General features: G+C 37.9%; 2 protein-coding genes across 3 annotated transcripts; one reads left to right on the top strand and one right to left on the bottom strand.

Annotated features, from left to right (window-relative positions):
• The first annotated feature begins 437 nt into the window (after positions 1-437).
• On the top strand, positions 438-7,789 carry LOC127424223 (glutathione S-transferase Mu 3-like). Its single transcript, XM_051669211.1, has 8 exons — positions 438-577; positions 1,357-1,432; positions 1,543-1,607; positions 1,734-1,815; positions 1,954-2,051; positions 6,845-6,940; positions 7,053-7,163; positions 7,280-7,789. The coding sequence occupies exons 1-8, from the start codon at positions 542-544 to the stop codon at positions 7,373-7,375; spliced, it is 660 nt and encodes a 219-aa protein (XP_051525171.1). The 5' UTR covers positions 438-541; the 3' UTR covers positions 7,376-7,789.
• Positions 7,690-19,272, bottom strand: LOC127424221 (epidermal growth factor receptor kinase substrate 8-like protein 3). Of its 2 annotated transcripts, XM_051669208.1 has the most exons (20): positions 18,931-19,272; positions 17,817-17,870; positions 16,380-16,447; positions 16,220-16,284; positions 14,798-14,956; positions 14,060-14,209; positions 13,749-13,831; positions 13,410-13,540; positions 13,101-13,213; positions 12,866-12,980; positions 12,700-12,770; positions 12,328-12,402; positions 12,013-12,158; positions 11,576-11,747; positions 11,402-11,433; positions 10,520-10,613; positions 10,235-10,339; positions 9,809-9,918; positions 8,795-8,927; positions 7,690-8,589 (listed from the first exon to the last, which is right to left on the bottom strand). In XM_051669208.1, exons 2-20 carry the CDS (start codon positions 17,846-17,848, stop codon positions 8,548-8,550), a joined length of 1,896 nt encoding a protein of 631 aa, XP_051525168.1. In that variant the 5' UTR covers positions 17,849-17,870; positions 18,931-19,272; the 3' UTR covers positions 7,690-8,547. The 2 variants fall into 2 exon arrangements, with proteins under 2 accessions (XP_051525168.1, XP_051525169.1); XM_051669209.1 differs by lacking the exons at positions 17,817-17,870; positions 18,931-19,272 and having other exon boundaries at positions 14,060-14,240; positions 14,798-16,457.
• Between the last annotated feature and the right edge of the window lie 19 nt (positions 19,273-19,291).

Genomic DNA, 19,291 nt, shown 5'->3' with positions numbered 1-19,291 from the left:
CTTCCTTAAACTGACGAACAGTCCTTGAAATGGTCTATAGTAAAAGAAGAAAGAAAAGGACATAAATATTGACCTGTTTCTCTCCCACACCTATCATATCGCTTCTGAAGATATTTATTTAACCACTGGAGTCATATGGATTACTTTTATGCTGCTTTTATGTGCTTTTTAGAGCTTCAGCTCAAAGTTCTGGCCACCATTCACTTGCATTGAATGGACCAACAGAGCTCCTTTAGAAGATAAAATCTTAATTTGTGTTCAGCAGAAAAAGGAATGTTATACACATCTGGGATGACAAGGCATGAGGGTGAGTAAATGATGAGAGAATTTTCATTTTTGGGTGAACTATTCCTTTAATTTGAACGTTACTGCTCCCCATCGCATTCAAATTAGTTACGTTCTCGTCTATGATTGGTTGTGAGGAAGCCTGTTGAAAGCTGTGAACGTCTCATCGCAAACACAGTGTAGGATCGCACGCTGCTCAGTCTCCACTTCTAACCTTGCATAGAGAATCATAGAGAGAGTACACTGTTGTTGCAAAATGGCAATGAAATTAGCTTACTGGGATATACGTGGGGTAAGACGCAGTGATGATTTGCCAGCCTTATATTGCATTTATTTGTAATGAAAATGTTTAACTCATTCTAATTTAATTTCTTCGACATTTCCGTTGCATAACTTGTTAACCAGTCACCACAGCGCTGCACGTGAGATTTTAATTCATTTTGTTTTGCCATCATGTCTACTGTCAAACCTATACTTCATAGCTTTAGTTGTTTAAATGTACATATTTTATGGACGAAAAGTTGAGACTCGGCTTCAAGCAAACCTGAAGCAATTACTAGCCCGTTATAAAGTTTGATAGTTCAAGTTTTACGACTATGAAAAAAGTGTGACTGCACAGAGCGTTAAGTCTATTTAATTCAAACTGAAGTTTGTCGCTAACTTTATTTTTCAATCAAAATTGTTGTAGGCATTGCACAGGGAGTCAGCACGGGTTGTTAATATGGGTCGAAGATTAATTTTGACAAGCTTTCTTTCGAATTTGAAAACGTGTTTCTGCTCGCCATGCCCCCGGATTTTACTTTACTAAAATAATCGTAATATAAGTAATACATAATATAAGTCTGAAGCATCTTTGGGTATGGTTATGTCAAATTACATGGATTTTTTTTATTCATATTTGCACAGGAATATGTTGACTTTTCGCAACATAGCCTAGCCTTTATAGAGCAAAGCCATTCTACTTGTGTGCTAGCAGATCTAGAGCATATCTAGAGTTGGGTCCCTCTGTGTTGAAGATATTCTTTAAGCTACTAAAGTTAGTAATATGTCATATAATCATTCATTTAACAGCTTGCTCAACCAATCCGTCTGCTGTTGGAATACACTGGAACTAAGTATGAGGAAAAACTATATTCTTGTGGTGAAGGTAAGTGATCAGCATGTTGACACAGGCATAGTCACATTTTCCTTTTAAAGCAGTTATGGTCCAGCTGTTGTTTGTTGTCTTATGAGTTGATTCATATTCTTGCCTTTCAGCTCCCAACTATGACAAAAGTTGCTGGTTTGATGAGAAAAACAAACTTGGAATAGACTTTCCTAATGTAAGTTCAGAGTTCACCCACATATTATTATTATTATTATTATTATTATTATTATTTATTTATTTATTTATTTATTTATTTTTGCAGTAGAACATGCAACAACTAACCAAAGCATCTCTTTAACAGTTGCCTTACCTAGAGGACGGTGACAAGAAAATAGTCCAAAGCAATGCTATAATGAGATACATCGCCCGCAAACACAACCTGTGTAAGTTCACTTAAATAGGTGCTTTTTGTTAATTGAAAATGCTTTTCTTTATTTTGCAATCTGGAATATCATTGAAAGTGATGCATTGAACATAGCTGTGCAAGAAATACTAGATTTATCTCTGTACTGTATTTTTAGGTGGGGAAACTGAAGAAGAGCAGGTGAGAGTTGACATCTTGGAGAATCAGGCAATGGACTTCAGGAATGGTTTTGTCCAGCTCTGTTATGGAGACTTTGTGAGTGCCCACAAATCGCTATACCCAAGTGTCATAAGATTATGCAGTATATTTATGTGTTATACAATGTTAACCTATTAAACCCAGAGCGGCCTGGTAAAACAAATCTCAGAATTGTTCCTGAGAACATTGCTGGACATTTTAGTCAGAGGTGCAGATGTGTTGTTCAAGACGCAAGCGAGGGAAGCGAGCTGGCGCGCTGGTCAAGCTCCGACAGCGTGGTTTTTGAACAGCGCTGCCGAGTATTCATCTAGCGAATCTCCGCTCTCTTCCTAACAAAACGGACGAACTACATCTTCTCACCTGTAAAAACAAGGACTTTTCAAACTCTGCTGCCTTGTGCTTCACAGAAACCTGGCTGAGTGAAGCCATTTCAGACAGTGTGTTACATCTGCCGGGCTTTAAGCTGTTCAGAGCGGCTCGCATTGCGGAGTTAACAGGGAAAACGAGAGGCGGTGGAACATGCTTTTACGTCAATGAAAGTTGGTGTACAGATGTAACAACGTTAAAGATGATGTGCTGTTGTAGGGCTTTACTGGTTGTTTAGATCAGTGTTACTATCAGAAATAATTAAATTATTTCTGTAGTTATTAATTAATATTTAAATTAATCAACTGAATCTAACTCATTAAAACCTCATATGGGGCTCCAGTAAATGTAGTGTGCTACATTTAGGAGCAAGTTTGGTTATTAGCAAAAATGAATAATTATCAAAGATAATTATTAATTATTAAAATCAATAGAACATTGATGAGAATCAATGTTAGCTTTTTTTTAAATCCTTTAAAATCAACAATCATCAAAGATAATCGTTAATTGTTAACATTGATGAAACATTAATTAAAATTAACACTTACTGATTGATCATTCAAATTCAACAACCATCAAAGATAATTATCAATTATCAAAAATCAATAGAATATTAATAAGGATTAACATTGACGGGGCACCACCCTGAAATCAGGGACTAATAACCAAATAGTAAAACAGTCTCAATATTAGATTTTTTTTCTTAGGAAAATCGACATCCGAAGAATATCGATTTTCCGAAAAAAAAAACAATGAATGAAGGTTTGAATCCGAGCACTGACATCCCGTCAGCATGACACAGGCGTATGCAAAACAAACCAAAACACTTCTCTTTGTAATATAAACAAAGTTTATTTATGCAGTAATATCAATTAATAATTAATACGATGCAGTCAATAAACTTCCGTCTTACAGCTACAAACTAAACAGTGATATGATTAGATATGGAAATAAAATAATCCTGTAACACATAAGGTGTGTGTGTGTAAGGAGGGACGCGCACAAAATGGCGGACGTGACTCTCGTGGAGAGTATGTCACGCGAGACTTCCGGCCAGGGAATATGACCGCGAATGGGGGCGGAGATGGCGTCTACCAGTTACCGTGTGTATCCGCTTGTACGATAGCTTAGGGACAAAGCTGGGCTTTAGCATTTAAGCTATCTACGAGCCAAAAATGTGTGCCAGAATGTTTGTGAGGGGTCGCGTGCGTATATGTGTGCGTGTGTGGTTAGTACGAGAGAGAGAAGTGACGGCCCTAAAGCCGATTTCGCGATCGTGGGAGAGAAAACAGCTGTTAGTTCATCACTCAGAGACGCGGTGGACGGCTCGTAAACAGTCCCACGTTATTTGACTCTTTAATGGATGAACTCAGTTGCTGTTTCGCCCGCGATGGCGAAATTGCACAACAATCCAATTTGGTTGGACCACAATACAGCAAAACAAATTTGTGATAATTAATACCCTGAGTATTAATAATGAGCGGACATGGCGGTCCGTAAACTATACAAGCAAAAACGGCGGCGGGCGGTACGGCTGTTGATTCTCGGCGGGCTGGCGGAGAACTCAGAAATGTCGACTTGATTGAAGATGGAAGAGAAATCTTTAATCTCTTCACTTCTGTAGGCAAACGGATGAAGATGCAAATTGCTCGGCGGTCTCCTTCGGATCCGTTATAGTGTTCGGTTGAACACAGAGTAATCTCAACTCGTCCAGCGAGATGGAGATTGTATGGCCACAGTTTCAAGTCGGACATTACTTCCTTGTGCCACGAGGTTGCACCAGAGAGCAGCGAATAAACTACGTCTATACTCGGTGAACAAAGTCGCTGGAAGCAAATCCCGAAAGCATTTCAGAGGTATTTCAACTCCTGATGATGTTATGTTTGAGGGATGTTCTGTTGTGTGCCTCATCCAATAGGAGTTGAGAGTTCGATCCTTTAGTGAGCAAGGCTTCATGGGATTTGTAGTCTGTTTTGGACTCCCTTTGTTTGATTTTGGCGCGATTTTTATAAGTAAGATTAACGACTTGGAATGTGGGGGGTTGAGTTAGGTTTTTACGACTGTGTTAGGCCTGCCTTTGTCTTCTATCTGAATATATGCGGCCCAACACTGTCCTAATTTGGAAGCGCTCTTTATTAACTGTAAGCCTTTCTACTCGCCGCAGGAGTTTTCCTCGTTTATTCTAGTGAGTGTTTATATTCCTTCACAAGTTGGTGGTAGCGCAGCGATGCAACAGCTGGCTGATCAGATCACAGACATGGAACAACAATACCTGGACTCACTTATTATTATTCTCGGCAATTTTATCAGAGCCAGCCTCACCCGTGAACTGCCAAAATACAGACAGCACATTACATGCCCCAACAGAGACTGAAATATACTGGATCACTGCTACACAACATTAAAGGTTGCATATCGCTCTGTCACTAGAGCAGTTTTGGGACTCTCTGATCAATGTCTGGTTCATCTTCTTCCGACCTACAGGCAGAAACTTAAATCAACTAAACCTGTAGTTAATATCTGTGAAGAGGATGTGTGCCGGGTCTTCCGGAAACAAAAGACAAGGAAAGCACAGGGCCCAGATGGTGTTTCACCCACTTGTCTAAAATCCTGTGCTGACCAGCTGGCCCCCATCTTCACACAGATCTTCAATAGATAACTGGAGCAGTGTGAATTTCCCTGCTGCTTCAAACGCTCCACCATCATCCCTATCCCAAAGAAACCCAAAATCACAGGATTTAATGACTACAGACCCATAGCTCTGACGTATGTGGTCATGAAGTCATTTGAGAGATTGGTGTTGGCCCACCTGAGGAACACCACTGGACCTTTTCTGGATCCCCTTCAGTTTTCTTTTCGAGCAAACAGGTCTGTGGATGATGCAGGCAACATGGGATTCCATCAGATCCTGCAACATCTGGACAGACCAGGGACATATGCAAGGGTCCTTTTTGTGGACTTCAGTTCGGCTTTCAACACCATCATCCCAGCTATTTTCTGGACTAAATTAAACCATCTCTCTGTTCCTACCCCTATCTGTCTGTGGATCACCAGCTTTCTGACAGATAGGCAGCAGTTAGTGAGACTGGGGAAATTCACTTCCCCAGCACCTGTACAATCAGCACTGGTGCCCCCCAGTGATGTGTGCTCTCCCCACTACTCTTCTCCCTGTACACAACTGACTGTAACACCAAGTGAGAGACCCACATTGACTCCAATGTGAAAAAGGCCCAGCAGAGGTTGTACTTCCTTCACCAGTTGAGGAAGTTCTATCTGCCACAGGCACTGCTGATACAGTTCTACTCGGCAGACATTGAGTCTGTCCTCTGCACTTCAATAACTGTCTGGTTTGGTTCAGTTACGAAATCAGACATCAGAAGGCTACAAAGGACATTTCGGACTGGTGGGCGGATTATTGGTTGCCCCCTGCCCTCTCTTCAAGAACTTGACACTTCCAGAGTGAGGAAAAGGGCTGGAAAAATCACTCTGGACCCCACTCACCCAGCCCACTACCTTTTTGAACTGTTGCCTTCTGGTCAGCGCTACAGAGCACTGAGCACCAGAACCATCAGGCACAACAACAGTTTTTTTCCCTCAGGCTATCCATTTCATGAACAGTTAAAACTGCCCCATTGAGCAATAATTATGTGCAATACACAGCTTAGCCTATTTATTTTTATCCAACATATCCTACCTCTTCTGCCATTACATCCCTTGCACTATCTGTATATAACAGATTTGTATTTGTACATATGTATTATATATTTTTTGTCTTATTGTGTATTTCTATATGTACTTATATTTTGTATTCACTTTTTATTTTTATTCTATTTTTTTTATTAACTCTGTCTTGTTGTATTGTTTGTGCAGTGGAAGCCTTTTTCACCAAGACAAATTCCTTGTATGTGGAAGCATACTTCGCAATAAAGCTCATTCTGCTTCTGAAGTAATTCATCCTAAGAAGGCAGTATGAAGAGAAGTGCTATAATACAATGTTGCAAATTAGTACAAGTAGAGAGGAAGGTAAAAGACAGTGGTGAAAGAATGAACTGAAAAAAAAAAATTATGGAGAAGACAGTTATTGTAATAGTAGGATTGAGTCAAGTGCTTGTGAAAAATGTGCACCTTTAGATATTTCTTGAAGGTGGCTAGAGAATCAGTGGGGTTCTGTAAGCGAGCATCAGTGCTTTGAACTTGATGCGAGCAACCATTGCAGTTTGATGAAGAGAAGTTTGACAAGCGCTTTCTTTTGTGCCAATGTGTTCTGGATCAACTGCAGAGGTTAGACTGTACATGCAAGAAGTCCTGCCAGAAGAGCATTGCAGTAGTCCAGTCTAGATCTAACAAGATCCTGGACAAGGAGCTGTGTAGCATGCTCAGATAGGAAAGGTCTAATCTTCCTAATATTATACAGAGCAAATCTGCAATTAGTACGATTTACTATAATAATCAGTCATATGTCATTCTTTTGTGTTTGATTACAGGACAAAATCAAACCATGTTACAATGAGTCACTGCCAGGAACTCTCAAGCAGTTTTCTGAATTTCTTGGTGACAGGAAGTGGTTTGCTGGAGACAAAGTAAAGAGTGATAAGCACATCCTTATTTTATCTGTTTGAACTGGTGGAAAATTACAGTATATTCTGTGAAATTTGTTTGGCATGCTCATCCCGTTATCTTCTCACTCTGTAGATCACATTTGTGGACTTCATCATGTTTGAATTGTTGGATCAGCACCGCATGTTTGAGCCCACATGCCTGGATGACTACAAAAATCTAAGATGTTTTCTGGATCGTTTTGAGGTATGGATCACAGGCTTTTGGTTTTATCAGGCAAAAATGGTTTTATAGTCCTGCATAAACTTTAAAGATTAAGGATGGACCAGAATGACTCAGATGTGTGTTCTTTTCCTCGCTAGAGTTTGGAGAAGATCGCAGCATACATGAATTCAAGCAAGTTCATGAAAACACCTGTAAACAACAAGATGGCCAAATGGGGAAACAAGAAGGAGTGAAAATGACAAGATATTTTCTTCATGGTTACAGTACCAGTATATGTTATTTCAATGATGTTTCAGTGCACATGTGGTGATTATTCTTTGGTACCACTGTTTTAAATATTACTGATAAGTGAGCAATATAAGGATAATTATTTACAGTCCAGTGTTAACAGTTCACATTATAAACATTAGGCACCAATTATTGAAAACATTACAAAACTATCAGAATTCTTAGTTGTTGTCTATATAAATAATGCAGTTGAAAAGCACTTATGTTTGAATTAAAACCATTTAGTGATAATTTTGCACCTTATTTTGATTCCATAAAAAGAAAAAGCAATTTCACTGTTTTATTAGAGATTTTGCTGTTTGAAGTCTTTACATAAGAATTGTAACAACACAGAATAAACATTAAATGCAATACTTTAATTTGAGTCAACCTTTTTTGTTCATTGAATTTCAAAAATGTCCTTAATTGATGATGACAAATTAAATGGATTGCATTTTAATATTCGACAAACTTGCATTCAGTATCAAAATAAATATTAATTTTTTTCAGCCTCAGAGGTGTCATGGACATCCAGCAGTCCATATTACAGGACTGGGTAGACTTAAGCAGTTCTAAGAATCAAAAGAGAAAAAGTGACACATTTTCAAAAATGGCATTTATGTAAATAATAAGCATTTATTCCAACACAATACTCAATTTGTATACAGTGTCAGGATCAATCATAGAGTTACAGATTTTGTTTGCTTTCATTTAACAAATACTTTCAAAGTGTCTACAATACACAACATCAATGACAAAGGCCTTATAGTTAGTGCCTGAATCAGGTGGCTAAAAGCAAGATTATAATAGCTCTAGCTCCTGGATCACCTTTGCAATGAACATAATGTTAAGTGTCTATATCATTAAACAGTAGGTGACCACCACCCCAGGGAGATTGATGTTTAATGGAAAAATCTGGATATAAAATAAATAAAATGTCTTAAATGTATATATCATTTGCATCTAGAGACAATAGTGTCATTTAGCTTCTCTAACAGTAAGCAACCTACAGGCATCAGGCATTTCTTGTTTAAAAATGAATGGAAATGTTGTCAAGTGCTCTGCATAGCTCTTGTTTATTCAGGTCCAGACACGTTCAGGTTCTCGCCAAGAAAAATGTTCCAGCCTGCTCAGATAATTAGCGGGCACCATATTGGCTGTATTCTGCCTCGCTGGCAAGCTGCAAAGGAAATGAAGATAATGATAACATTTGAGAGCTTAGCTTCAGTCATTAAATTACTTAATTGTGGATCACCTCCACAATGAAAAGTGCTTAATATAAATATTTAAATTAACTTCATGTATTGCTTTTTTCCTCTAAATTTTCCCTATCAGCATTTTAAATGGACAGTAGGCTTGTCATAAAAGTGAGCTTCATTACTTACTGCAATAGTAGATCTGACACTCTGCAGCTGGAAGAAAACACGACCTCCTTCCTCTGGACATATCGCTCTGATATCATCTAGTTTCATTCCCAGCAACATCGCTCCATTAAACACCCCAAGACTCTGAACTGCCCTACACATACAGTACAGAGTGTGTAAACAAGTACTTCCTTTCAAGATTAAAATAAAATATCCTAATTTCAGTTAGAAAATCTTATTACTAACAAGCTATTAAACTCAGTCAGTGGAGAAAATATATTTCTCAGAAATACAATTTTGTATAGTCTTAAAGGGATAATTCACCAAAAAAAATGAAAATTCTCTCATCATTTATTCACCCTCATGCCATCCCAGATGAGTATGAGCAGAACACAAATGAAGATTTTTAGAAAAATATTTCAGTTCTGTAGGTCCATACAATGCAAGTGAATGGTGATCATTCACTACCTTTGTAGATCCAAAAATCACATAAAGTAAACAAAAGTAATCCATATGACTCCAGTGTTTAAATCCATATCTTCAGAAGCAATATAATAGGTGTGGGTGAGAAACAACAATATTTAAGTCCTTTTTTTTTTTACTATAAATCTACACTTTCATTTTCAGATGTGAAAGTGAAACTAAACAGGCACCACATGTGACTTTCAGATGTAAAAGTGAAAGTGGAAATTTAGAGTAAAAAAAAGGACTTACATTTCTATCTGTTTTTCACCCACACATATTATATCGCTTCTGAAGATATGGATTTAACCACTGGAGTCTTATGGATTACTTCTGTTTCCTTTATGTGATTTTTGGAGCTACAAAAGTCTGATCACCATTCAATTGCATTGTATGGACCTACAGAGCTGAAATATTCCTCTAAAAATCTTCATTTGTGTTCAGCAGAACTAAAAAGTCAAACACATCTGAGATGGCATTAGGGTGAGTAAATAATGAGAGAATTTTTGGGTGAACTATCCCTTTAAGATATGTGAAAACATAAAATTAAAGATGATGTTAGTGGTTGCTTACGCTTTAGAAAAGCCTTTGTACTGTAACCAGGCTCTGACTTCATCAGGTCTGGATTTCATGTCCAAAAATGGAGGTCCTCTCATATTCTGCTGAAAATAAGTAGGTCCAACCTTTTTAAAACAGTAAATTGTACGCAGTAGAAATCCATTAAACTGTTAAATATAATGCAAGTCATGTTTTGTTTTTTACAGATCTAATTCATCTGCATGTTAATAAAGACAAAACAGTACAGTAACAAGATAGGTGCAGTACACTGAATGACCAGTTTGTTTTATGTTAATGCTGTATATCTTTTGTTACCAACTCAAAAAGAAGCCTGGGCTGAGAAATTACAGTTAAAACAAAAAAAAAAATGTACTCCCTTATTTTAAAATTATTTTAAACGTGTGAAAATACATGCATCAGCCTAGACTGGTCATGACTTACTGTTGGCGCTTTGCCATCAACAGGCTCTAGAACATTCTGAGGCACATAGCCCTCCTCATTACGGCTGTTTTTGACTTTCCACCACTGCCTGGACTTATCGGTTACCTGTTCATATAAGCACAGTGGTTTATAAGCAAACATTCATCATATTAATGCGCATTCACTTTTTGTCCAGAGAAAAAGCTTTACTTTTGGTTGATTTAACAATCCCCTGAGATTACACAAATGCTCCTTGTGGAGTGTGCTGACCAGTGACTGTCTAAAGGTTAAAAGTCAGGAGATTACCTGCACCACATCACCCTTCAGCACACTCAGTTCTTGACTGTTTCTTGCCATAAAGTCATAGATCACCCTCATGTAAAGTGGCGGCTCTGCTGACCTGGTACAAAATAAGATAAAACATTTGAAATCAATACAAAGGAATTCTTCCCATTCGGGTTCAATACAAGTTAAGCTCAAGCAACATCATTTGTGGCATAGTGATGATTACCACAAAAAATGATTTTGACTCGTCCCTCCTTTTCTTTAAAAAAAAAAAAAAAAGCAAAAACAGAGGTTACAGTGAGGCACTTACAATGGAAGTGAATAGGGCCATTTTTGGAGGTTTTTAAGGTAGAAATAACTTAAAACAGAAAAGCTTAGTAAGTGATTTTATCACACTAAAATGTTGTGTACGCATATTGTTTGCATCTTGTGGTTATACTTTTGAAACTGAGTATTTTAACGTTTACGGATTGGCCCCACTTCCATTGCAAGTGCCTTATTGTAACCCAGATTTATGCTTGTTTTAAAGAAAAGGAGGGAGAAGTCGAAATAATTTTTTATGGTAATCATCATTATACCACTAACACTATCGATTAAGTTCGGAATATTTAGAAACCGGAACATTCCTTTAAAGACTAATCAAACTTAAAATGTTACTACATATGTTAGTTTCATTCACTGAATAGGCCAAAATAAGGCTCATCCATTACGAGAACATAATGGGCTTCTAAAGCCTTGGAATGTGGACATTTATCAAACTGCTTGTTCCCAAAGACATTAAAGTGATTCAATTTTCTATACTCATGTTTTTTAAAGCCTCTTTGTGTAAGAAAAAAAAAAATAAAGGTTTTATATTGCTTTCTCAACTGCATCATTATCTGGGGATGATATGATATGGCTCACCGAGTGGGTGGGGCGCTCCAGGGTCTGTTGCCCTGGAATAGATGTTGAACAGCAGTTTTAACTCATTTAGCTTTTTTGTACCTTGGGTAAATCTGCATGTAAAAAGCTTGACTTACTTTACAACATACTTATGAATGCTTAGCTTAAGTTGAAGTTTGCCCTCTGAGATTTTACCTGTTCAGGTGGCCTCTGCATGACGTTCCTGGGTGGGAACCGCTCACTGTTGCTCCGTGATGGCTGCCTGCTTGAGGGGGGTGACTGGGTAGGGACAGGTGGAGGGGGCTCCCACCCATTGTAAAATACAGGATAATACGGAGGGATCTGATCCCCATTTGGCCAACTGGATCTGATGGCAAAAAAACATGCATTAAAAGAAAAATTATTTGTCATGTTGTTGTTAATTAATGTGAGGCTGTGAAGTTGTTGTGAGTTCTATTTGTTTTTATATCTCAACTGGAGCTTAACTGGTGACGCATGGCACTAGCAATGCCAAGGTCATGGGTTTGATTCCCAGAGAACACACAAACTGATTAAATGTATATTTTGAATAGATTTTAAGTCGCTTTGGATAACAGTGTGTGCCAAATGAATAAATGTAAAGAATAGAAGACCTAGGGACATTCCAGGAGTCTCCTAAACTGCCCCATAGTCGGTCCTCCTCTGGTGTGACAACAGTTCCCAGGAGCTGCAAGGCTTTTTCTGTGAGCATGGGACTCAGCACTGTGGAAGGGATGTTGGGTGGATACTGACCCACCACCTAAAGCATCAGGAGCAGAGGAAGATAAGACATGTTAACATGCCGTTTGAAGGTATGCAGTATATTAGACGGTTACAAACACAAATATATATATAAAAAAAAGGCTAAAAATATTTTTTTATTTTTGTAATTGCTATACAACAATCAGACTGGACAAACAGATACTTACAAAACCAAGAGAAGAGAAGAGACTGTGAACAAACTCAGGAGAAGGAGGGCTTTTAAGGTGACCATCTAGCTTTCCCTGTCACAGGCAGAAATAAGTATCAAATGTGATCAGCATAACAGATGTAGACATAAGAGACACCTTAAGACTCATATTAAACAATATGGAACAGTTTTCTGTGACACAAGTCTAATCACACTGGGAGTGATGATGTGAAATTGAAAATCCATTTAAATTGACCACTGCTAAAAACAGTAGGAAAATTATCCAAGGGTCCAACTCATCCATTGCTTTGTTCTTTATAGACATGCTGAGACTGAGACCCAAAAAGATGTTGTAATGGATGCTTTCTAATCAAAATTGATGTAATCTTACCAAGAGATTGAATCCATACTTTATTTTCTGTAGACAGGACATGTACTCCTCCATGGAAGGAAGATTTACAACTATAATAAAAAAACATTTTAATGTTGAAATGTTAAGCTGTCATTTTTATCAAATGTACAGCAGTAATGTGTCAGTAGCTTTTCAAAATTTTCACCTTGTTTTCTTGCATTTTTTCCTTTCTTTTTCTTGTTTCCATTATCGCTTGGCAAAGTGGTGACAACTTTTTCTGTGAAGATCTCAATGTCGGCAGCTACATGGTTAAAGATTTCCTGTAGAGAAAGATTACAAGGATGGAGGAATGTGTCAATAAATGGGCGTATATATGGGTGGATAGATGGATAGCATGGTGAGATAAGACAGTATGAGGCCTGTCAATGTAATGAACTGACCGCATTTCTTTCCATGTCAGTGTATGGAGGTGGAGTCTGCTCCCGCTCGAAGCGCATTGGGCTGTATTGCTCATCTCTAGAAGCTGGCATAGTGGGTGAAGGCCATCTGTCCTCTGGAAATATCCATTATAAAACTTAATTAATCTTTTTTTTCTCTGATTATAAGTGGGTGAGCAATACTCCTAAAGACTAAACTTCTCATTTTAAGGTATGTTATGGTTATAATAAGTAGACTTGCATGAGATTTACAAGTCAAAATGTGTCATGTTGATTTGTCGAGTGTAAAGTAGAATAAAAAGAAGTCATCACCATAGTCTTCATAACTGTTGAACTGTGGAAGGAGCTGCTCTGGGGGAAGGGGGACAGATGCCATAGGTGAGATAGCTGGTCTTTTGATACTCCCTGGAAAACCCTGGCCAATGATGCTTTCCAAGTGGCTCCTGAGAAATAGGAAATGTGTCACTGTCAAGATTTTTTAAATTAAAATATCACATTTCTTCTTAGAAAATATACAAGTAAATAAGACATAACAGACCAGATTAGTCTTACAGAATAGACTCTGACAGACACTCTGACAGTGTCTGAGCTATGCTTGATTATCCTCATGAGAACAGTCCATTACAGCTTATTTTTGGGGTAGCAGCTGACCTGATGTCCATTTGTGGTTCCTTGGTGAAGTCCTCTCCACCTTGCACTATTGCCTGGTCCAGATCATTTATCACCCCCTGAGCCTGGTGAATTAAAATAGCAGAGACGCCTTTACAAAAATATTTAGATTACTGACACAGAGGGAATGCAATTAAACTCCCACAGCATTCCACATTAGGATAAATTTATAACACAGAGGTAGATCTATGTTTAGCTCTATGTTCAGATTTATGTCTGAAATACAAACATATCTCAATATTCAGATGTAAGGATGTAACATTTGTGAATAAACAATAGAGTCTGCTTCTCACCCCTCCCTCCTCGCACTGGAACAGAAAGGCCTGTGGAGTTCTTTGGCTGTAATCCTGAACCATGATAATGAGAAGGGAGTCATGCACACAGCTGTTCAGCACAGCTTTCGTCTTCTTGATGCTACTCAGATTCATAGACTCCAAAACCTCCTACAATCCCAGGAAACAGAGTAAGAGTTCACTGGAAGGACAATGAAGAAAAAAGAAAGAAAGAATAAATTTTTTTTCTCATATTAAGCATGCTCTTTGGAATTGAAACACAAAGTTTTTTGTGCAGTACACTGAATTATTTTAAGTGTTACCTGTTCCATCATCACAATATGTAAATTAAACTTTTTCTTCTTTAACAAAAAGGTTAAGCTGCTTATATATTTAAAGGTGAAGTGTGTCACTTTTTTGATGTTAAATTACTTTTTCCTGTCCCAGCTTAATATGCAGAGACAACTGTATGTAAGCCATTCATCGGTTGATTCCGCAGAAAAGTGTAAATACAGTGGTGCTATCAAAACACTGCTTTTTGTTTGAACATCCCAACCAGCCTGACACAGCAACACTGGCTCAACCAGTGGTTTGAGTTTGGGGCAGGACTATCTATTTGCCCAACTAATGACAGACAGGAGGAGTATTCGGGAAACCTGTTCAAATATAGTCATCATTTAGATGCTAGTGGGGCATAAATTTCACACTTCTACAAGAGGCATCAGTACAGTATGGATCTAACAGAAAGCATCTCCTGACCTTGGTCTCTATGTCACACAGCTGTAAGTGGTTCCCCTGGACCTGCATGATCATCTCCTGACCCCACACTTTTCCTTTACTGTCCAGATTCTTCAGTTTGTTCACACAGTCTTCAGTGCTGCTCAACTCTCTGCCATCTACCTCACAGGTGAGCAGGTGCTTGGAAACGAGAAGAGAAGAAAGTGTTGCAACAGCATCAAGTTTGAGTAAAATTTAAATATTACCATGGAAGATAAACTTTAGATGTTGTCTTGTTTTATGTAACATACCATATTCTGTTGTACTGCCATCCCTGCTACAAAGACCAGCTGAACCAGCATGCAATTCCCATGCTAGTCTGGTTTATGCTGGTTTGGTGCTGGCCATGCTTTTCGCCAGCAAAACCTAACCGATGAAGCTGGTCAACCAGCATGGTCTTTTTGATGAAGCTGGTTAAGCTAGTTTCAAAACCTGCTGGGGACAAACACACCAGCATCCTACGCTGGAGGACCAGCACCCAAAACACAACTTAAGCTGGTGACTAGCCAGGCTGGTTTTTTCAGCAGGGATGCAAAGGCAATATGCAGTAACATCACATCTTGTCAAAATGTAGTGAAATCAGGACTCTTTATACTATGACCAGTCTGTTGACAGATAAGTTTCACTCAACTATGCTCAGATTCAGAGAAAACAGAATGAGACTACTTTACAATCTGCCATTGGCTAGATGACCATTTAACTTTTAAGTAGTTTTGCTCAGATTCAGTGTTGCTTCATTATAGATGTTTTGGCTTTTAAGGGCAGTGTAAAGTGAAACTGAGTGTTGGTTATATGGTTTTACTGTGCTCTAAAAGATTATGAGTCTGTAATTCTGCCTTGTAATATGTAATATGCAGTAATCAAAAATATAACAGACTTGTTAAGGGAAACTGAGATTATGAAATATAAGGGTATGAATGAATGAATGAATGAATGAATGATTTAATGTTACATTTATATAGCGCTTTACACAGTGAACAGGGGACTCTTCTTAAACACCATCAGTGTGCAGCATCCACCTGGATGATACGACAGCAGCCATAGTGCGCCAGTACGCTCACCACACACCAGCTATTGGTGGAGAGAGTAGAGTTATTGAGCCAGTTAATGGATGGGGATGATTAGGAATCCATGATCGATAAGGGCCAATGGGGGAATTTAGCTAGGACACCGAGGTTACACTCCTGCTCTTTTTCGAGAAGTGTCCTGGGATTTTTAATGACCACAGAGAGTCAGGACCTCAGTTTAACATCTCATCCGAAGGACTGAAAGGGTACAGTAGCAGCTGGTTTTTGCACCACATTACTGACCATCCTTTTTAGATTTTATTTATTTCAACTGGTAAGTGTAGCCCTTCACAAACTTTTTAAAATTTCCTCATGAACTCATAGAATTTCCTCTTACCTCCACTCTGTGCTCAAAGTTGTCTGGCTGTCTGCTGATTGATTCTGCATACTCCTTTCTGTGCACTAAATTGTGAAAGTAAAGTTAACATTATGGTAAGCTGGTTCTTTAGATATGTTGTTTAAAACCTTTTTTTTTAAAGGCCAGGCTTGGTACTTACTGTAGATTGATTTCCCACTGGGACGAAACATACCAGACCTCGGGTAGGATGGCTCAGGTGAAAAGCCTCTATAATACAAACACGCCACAATAAGTCTCTATAAACTGTATTATGTAATTCTATAAATGTGAATGAATAACATTGTCTTGTTAAAACCTACATGTTAAAGGTGCACTTAGTCATTTTTTTAATGTATTTTTTATGTCATCTTGGCTTTACACTGACACCTACTTATGAAGGGGCATGGATGCAGCATCATTCAAAAGCAATAGTTTTCTGTTACTGATGCCATTGTAGAAATTCACTATTCACAATCAACCATGATTAATTTAATTAATGAGTGAGTGTCCAATAACAGGGTGATTACTGAGCTTAAAGGTGCTATATCTAATAATTTTACTGTACTAAATCATGAAATGACCATAATATGTCATTAGAGAATTGGGAAACATGCTAAGATGAAATACTGGCTTCTCCGATAACAATGCTACAGCCAGTATATTCTACTTTGAAATGTCCATTCTGGACTGGAATTTCTGTTTATGTTTTGGCCTGTGTGATCCCACCCACTGCCCATTTCCCAAATGTATTTTGACACCGCCGGGCTGCCAGATTTGAACAAGTTTGCAGGCAAACAACACTGAGTGCTGCAGCCATGGAAGCCAGCAAACGAACTGGATCAGAGATAACAGATTCCACCCGACCTAAAAAGCCTCGCCATCCATCTAAAAACCACCATGACCAGAGGCGTAGTAAAACAAGGATAAATATTTGAGATGCCTTTGGAAGAGACAGCTTAAAGCTAAGAAATCCTTTAAAACGGATGCTGAGTTGGCTAATTTGCGTGTCAACATTCTGGCAACCCGCATGAGCTTCGAGTCTGGGGTGGGGCAAACAACTCTCCAATATTTTGAATTTGGGCTGCAGTACCCATTTCAAACGCTTGTTGTCAATTTTACATATAGCACCTATAAGCAAGTAGTATTCAGTTGGTCATGTGATCCCAACATGGCAGCCCTCATGAAGGGACCCTCTACATGTAGAATAAAACAGCTTTTATAAGGTTATAAGGTCATGATTTTATACATATGTTTTATACACTGGCTATGTTTTTAAAAATTATTATTAATTTATTTAGGAATAAAACTTTTTCAATGAGGAAACAATTAATGGGTGCACCTTTAACTTTTATGTTTTGTTGGCAATGGTGACTGTAAAACTTTCAGTGCTCATCAATCAGATGATTTGTGACTCTCATTTGTAATTTAATTCAATTAAATCCTAGAATTGTAACTGTAATTTTAAAGTGTGTTACCAGAGATGTATGATGCTAACCTTCTTTCTAATTATAGCACAACTAATATGAGAGAGATATGTGGCAAGTAAAACAGTGAGAGGTACAATGTCTGTTTATAGGTGAGAGAGTCAGAAATATACCTTGGTGGAAAAACTTGGACAGGGTTATACATTCTTTACTGTGATGTCACACACCTGTAATAACAACGTTATCAGTCAGAAATCACGCTTGAATATGAATAGGTGAATGGTTGACCAACTCCGTGATGCAGATTAATTAGCAGATGCTTTCCGGTCAGAGCTAAGAAATCATTACTCTTCATGTGGGGCTTAACCACTGATCTTTTCAAAAAAGAGGTGAGAAATGTTCAATCATCAAATATGTGAGGAAAGCACAAATATTATATCCTCAAAACCAATAAACTGTCTAAAAACATAATTTAAGTGCTGACAATTTTCTAGGACCTTTATCTGAAAGATGATATGCTTGGGTTTACATTGAGAAAAAAAGTTATATGCTTATCAATTTAATAATTAACTATTAATCAGTTCATATTGCCATATATCTCCAGAGGAGTGGTATATCAGAGTTATCATGGTTTATAATTTCACAGCCATTAACTGCAGCACAGAGAATTATATAAATAGTGGATAAATTATATATATATATATATATATATATATATATATATATATATATATATATATATATCTGCAATCATAACAGAATGAGGCCAAAAGCAGTCAAGACTGGGATGTTTGGCATAACTACTTAGAGTTTGAGTAGAAAAGCTGATATACTGTATTAGCAAGGCCCCAAACTTCTGTTCAACAACTATCTTTAAGTAACATAGCAACCAAGCTTCTAAAAATAAATAAATAAATACAATTCAGAAGTGTCTAGTCATCAAGTATGTGAGCACAGACAGCAAAGTAGCAAAAATTTAACTGCTGACAATAGCACAACAGTTCTGTTCAAAGTAGCACATGAATGTGTTTTCTCACAAAGAGAACATTTGTAGAAGAGGTACATCATAGAGTAGGAGAGGAAGAGTGAGAGTGAGAGAGAGAGAGAAGAGAAAACACTGCTTTAACAGTCAGGAACTTAAAACTTAAACATTGCTTCTCTATTAAGAAATGTATCATTGACAAAACTGTATATATGTGTGCCTCAACACAGATTTTGGTTATAAAACAAGCATCAGCAAAATCCCTCAAAATCCACCTAATAATTAGCCAAATGATAGTTCGTTACCTTAGAGAAAATCCCAATAAGACCACCTTCAAAACTTCATTCCTTGGGTCAGAGTGATCCAGTATACCATTTAGATACGTCCTCAAGTCTATGTTCTTATTAAATGGCTTGCGAGCAAATATTATGAACTGCCTGCTTGGAAAAGCTTAGATCAAAGTCTAGTTCATGAAGTGTAGTAAGGCAGAAGGTGAGAGCAGGTAGGTTTCGCCAGGGAAGGGAAAATTCCTTCGAGTCTAAAGGTTGGGCAGGCCAGGTATGGCCATTGTTAATCGACAGCCCTTTTAAAATATTAGTGCTATGTGCAACAAAATGCCAGTTACTGATGCGTAAAATGGCTGGGACACATTTACAACCATGTAAC

Source organism: Myxocyprinus asiaticus, chromosome 33 (assembly GCF_019703515.2).
Source record: "Myxocyprinus asiaticus isolate MX2 ecotype Aquarium Trade chromosome 33, UBuf_Myxa_2, whole genome shotgun sequence".
Classification (NCBI taxonomy): Eukaryota; Metazoa; Chordata; class Actinopteri; order Cypriniformes; family Catostomidae; genus Myxocyprinus; species Myxocyprinus asiaticus.
This window is presented reverse-complemented; position numbering and strand designations above follow the sequence as displayed.